The 3,671-nt window shown below is 33.9% G+C and overlaps 1 protein-coding gene across 1 annotated transcript in view; it reads left to right on the forward strand.

Annotated features, from left to right (window-relative positions):
* LOC106459180 (astacin-like metalloprotease toxin 1) overlaps positions 1 to 3,671 on the forward strand; it is a 17,429-nt gene that overhangs the window by 7,736 nt on the left and 6,022 nt on the right. Inside the window, exons 6-7 of the mRNA XM_022385618.1 lie at positions 1,160 to 1,335; positions 3,258 to 3,485. Of these exons, the coding sequence (XP_022241326.1) occupies positions 1,160 to 1,335; positions 3,258 to 3,485 (404 nt within the window). The remainder of the gene's footprint in view (positions 1 to 1,159; positions 1,336 to 3,257; positions 3,486 to 3,671) is intronic.

Genomic DNA, 3,671 nt, shown 5'->3' on the forward strand with positions numbered 1-3,671 from the left:
AGCTTTGCGTGAAATTCAAAAACAAACAAACAAACTGTTTAGAAGTTACTATTACTAATTCATCAATAGAAATATAATACAAAATTTGCCTCAAGCTATAATGACCCATTTTAAGACACAAGCTGAGATACACTATAAACATTTATGAATGAAAAGTGTTGCTGCTTTAAGTTCACATCTCGTTTTTTTTGTAAGTTATTGTCTTACAGAATAAATTTGAAGAGAGGTTAATAATCTGTTTCCTTACTCTACTTAAAAGCGAGGCACTGAATTTATTATAGTATAAAAAATATGTGTGGTTTTTAGCGTAATATGCTTTTAACTAGTTTTGAAACTAAAGAGAAATTTGTTTTTACCAATAGATTTGACTATGATGTTCAGTAAAATGACGAGTTAAAGTTTTCAATAACGAAGGAACTAAGAAAACACGTGTTCTTTATACAGAATTCTCTTGTCTAGGTGAATTTAAGAGTTTGTTAATATGCAGGTCAAACCATAGTCGAGTGGTTAGTGTGTAAATCTAAAGGTCCGAGCCCGTGACATGTGGCTGAACACAGGGCGAGATTTAATCTAGTTATTGGATTAGGAGTCGTCACGTAGACGGCGGTGCTGCTGATTGGGTATTTTTTGCTGGTCAGTAGTTCTAAATTAAGGACGCCTGTGCTTTTGAACCTTAGGATTTCTTGAGCTGACTGTTTAGTCCATGTGTCACTTAAGGAACTATTCAGATCGTGGTGCGAAATAAATAAAATAATGATGTACATACCAATGATACACGCCTATTTTCTTACTCACAGGTCAGTGTTTTTTGTCCTGTGATATAAGGTGTTGCCCCAAATATAAAAGTTAAGAAGAGTAGTGATATTGGTAGTACAGCAAAAGTTAGTGAGATATATCAATAGTTTATTCGTGACAATGAGATGTAAGTAATTTTAATGATGACCTAGTTAATAAGACACATTTGTTTTCTTAGATACAGATCAATGTTTGGTCGTCAAGATGAAAGTTTTTTAATGGTTCACAAATTACGAAATTATCTGTTTTCTTAGATAAAGGCCAATCTTGGTTATCAGGAGATATATTGTTGCCTTGATGTGGAACTTAAAACACATTGTATTTTTTTTCTTTGAGCCTAACTAAATTCATAAACTTTGTTTAGATGTTGGTCCATGGTTGGTCGTCAGGGTGGAAAGCAAGAACTGTCTCTTGGAAGTGGTTGTCATTGGAGGGGTTTGGTTGTCCACGAGCTGGGGCATGCTATAGGATTCTGGCATGAACAAAACAGAGCTGATAGAGACGATTACATCGAGATATTTTGGGATAATATTATAGAAGGTAATATTTTGTTTTATACTTGTTGGAATTTATATTATAACCAGCACAGGTACTAATAAAACGTGTAACTATAACCAACTTTTTAAAGGATTTTTGTATCATTTATGCCTATTTGTTTTATGACTCAATCATTAAAGAGCTCTTTGTCTTCTACAGGCATATATTTAGAGTTGATAATACTTTACAAGAAGAACGCTTTGAACATGCTAATAGAGTGAGGTGTAGCCCCAGATGCAAACCATTGCACCACGAGTGATATATTTAATTTAAGGCAGATATTCGATCATTCGCTCGTGCAGTACCACCTAGGCATAGCTTTTCATCGCTCTTTACGAGGACGGATACTTGTAGATCGAGCTTATTAAAGATCTTGAACTAAGGAACACAGCATTTCAAAAGGAGTCTTCAGTGCTCTCCGTGCAAGAGGAAAAGCCATATAGCAAAGTATTTAGGATAGCATGGATCTAAAAACCATATCATAAGCTGATTTAAAGCAATTCCATCACCCATACGGAAGACTATGTCTATGAAAGAAGACCCTCCTTCACCAAACACTTTATGATAAAGGTGGTCATGTTTCCTGGTACCGTTAGCAGGATTATCAATAATTAAGGATCTGAAGTTGAATAATGTTCATCAGACTAAACGTTCACAAGCTTACAGACAAAAATCAGCAACTTTTTCTTGAGAAAGATGACCGAATAAACTTGAATCACAGAAATCCATTGGATGAAGCTATATCAAATAAGTTCGTCAAACAGGAAATTTAAACAAGATACGAGTTGAAGCTAAGGAATAACAAACAGACTGAATAATATATGTAATACACAATGAAAAATGTCTTAATTAGAATTTAACACAAAAACACAGTGTGTATTGTGTTCTTGCTTTGCTTAGGACTATCCGTTCCCCACTGGATTAATTCAGTTGTATACTTTATGAAGACCAGTTAAAGACTAACTAAATGAAAAGCATTCTTAAAACAAAATCTGTGAAACCATGTGATTGGTCATTCTTATTGTATAAAGGTAGGACAGAAATATCTAAGTACTACCTGTACAACCAAGAAAAGACAATGCCCTAACCACATACAAGGTTTCATACTAGCGAAATCAACTTAACGATTTTTTTATCACAGGTATGTGGAAATTTGCACATATTCAGAACAAGGAATGAATTTAAAACCAATACTATAACACTACAGGCAGAAGAAACGTATTTTATATTACATAACATAGAAATGATCATGTCCGACAATAATGCATAATCGTGACTATCAGATTGAGTACGATTGATGATGGAAGGACTAGTTACAAGGTATCACAGGACCTGCGCCATCATTCTTATAAAGTGCAATTAATCCACACTAATTCTAACTTAACTATTTTTACACTCACTATTTTACATACATTATTACTGCCATTTAATGAGAGAACCAAAATTGTTTTCAATTACTGGTTTGATAGGTGGCTGTTAGACACTATAAGGTCTAAACATAAAATAATGCTTGTAAATTATGTCCGGAATAAGCAAAAAATACTGTTTTATATTCCCCATAATAACACCTTATTTAATTATAGTATTTTGGCACTTGTGTATAAAGTTAAAATCATAAATAATATTCAACGTTAAACTGGTACACAATTAAAAAACGTTCGACGTTTCTGAGGATGGCGTTGTAACGTCGAAACATGTAGAGTCGTCAACTTTTTGAGGGCCATAGATAGGCCTAAATAAAATGTTTTTAATTGTGTACCAGTTTCACATTGAATATTATTTATGATTTTAATGCCTTATTTAGTAACAAACACATAATCTAATTGTATAAAATTCAAATCCTTTAAAAGGGAAAACTCTCATTTCATTAGTGAACTTGTTCTGCAAATTATGAATTGTAATTGGAAACTATATTTTACATTTAGGGTTGGAATATGCCTTTGACAAGCTTCAACCGTGGGAGAACAACTATCTGAACGAAGAGTTTGATTATGAGTCTGTAATGTTGTACGGAGAGACAGCCTTTTCAAAAGATGGTGTTTCACAAACCGTGAAACCCAAGAAACCGGGTGTAGTTATTGGACTAGTGTGGAAGAAGCCTGGGCTTAGTGCCAGTGATATAAGGAGAGTAAATAGACTTTACGAATGTTTCGGTAAGTATATCTTAGTTCTAACAGTTTTTAATTGAAATCACGAACATATGACGTACCTGAAAAGTAATTCTGAAACTTTATAGGCAGGGAAAGAATCCTTGTCAGTTTGTTTGTTTTTTGAATTTTGCGCAAAGCTACACGAGGGCTATCTGCGCTAGCCGTCCCTAATTTAGCAGTGTGAGACTA

Source organism: Limulus polyphemus, unplaced genomic scaffold (assembly GCF_000517525.1).
Source record: "Limulus polyphemus unplaced genomic scaffold, Limulus_polyphemus-2.1.2 Scaffold572, whole genome shotgun sequence".
Taxonomy (NCBI): domain Eukaryota; kingdom Metazoa; phylum Arthropoda; class Merostomata; order Xiphosura; family Limulidae; genus Limulus; species Limulus polyphemus.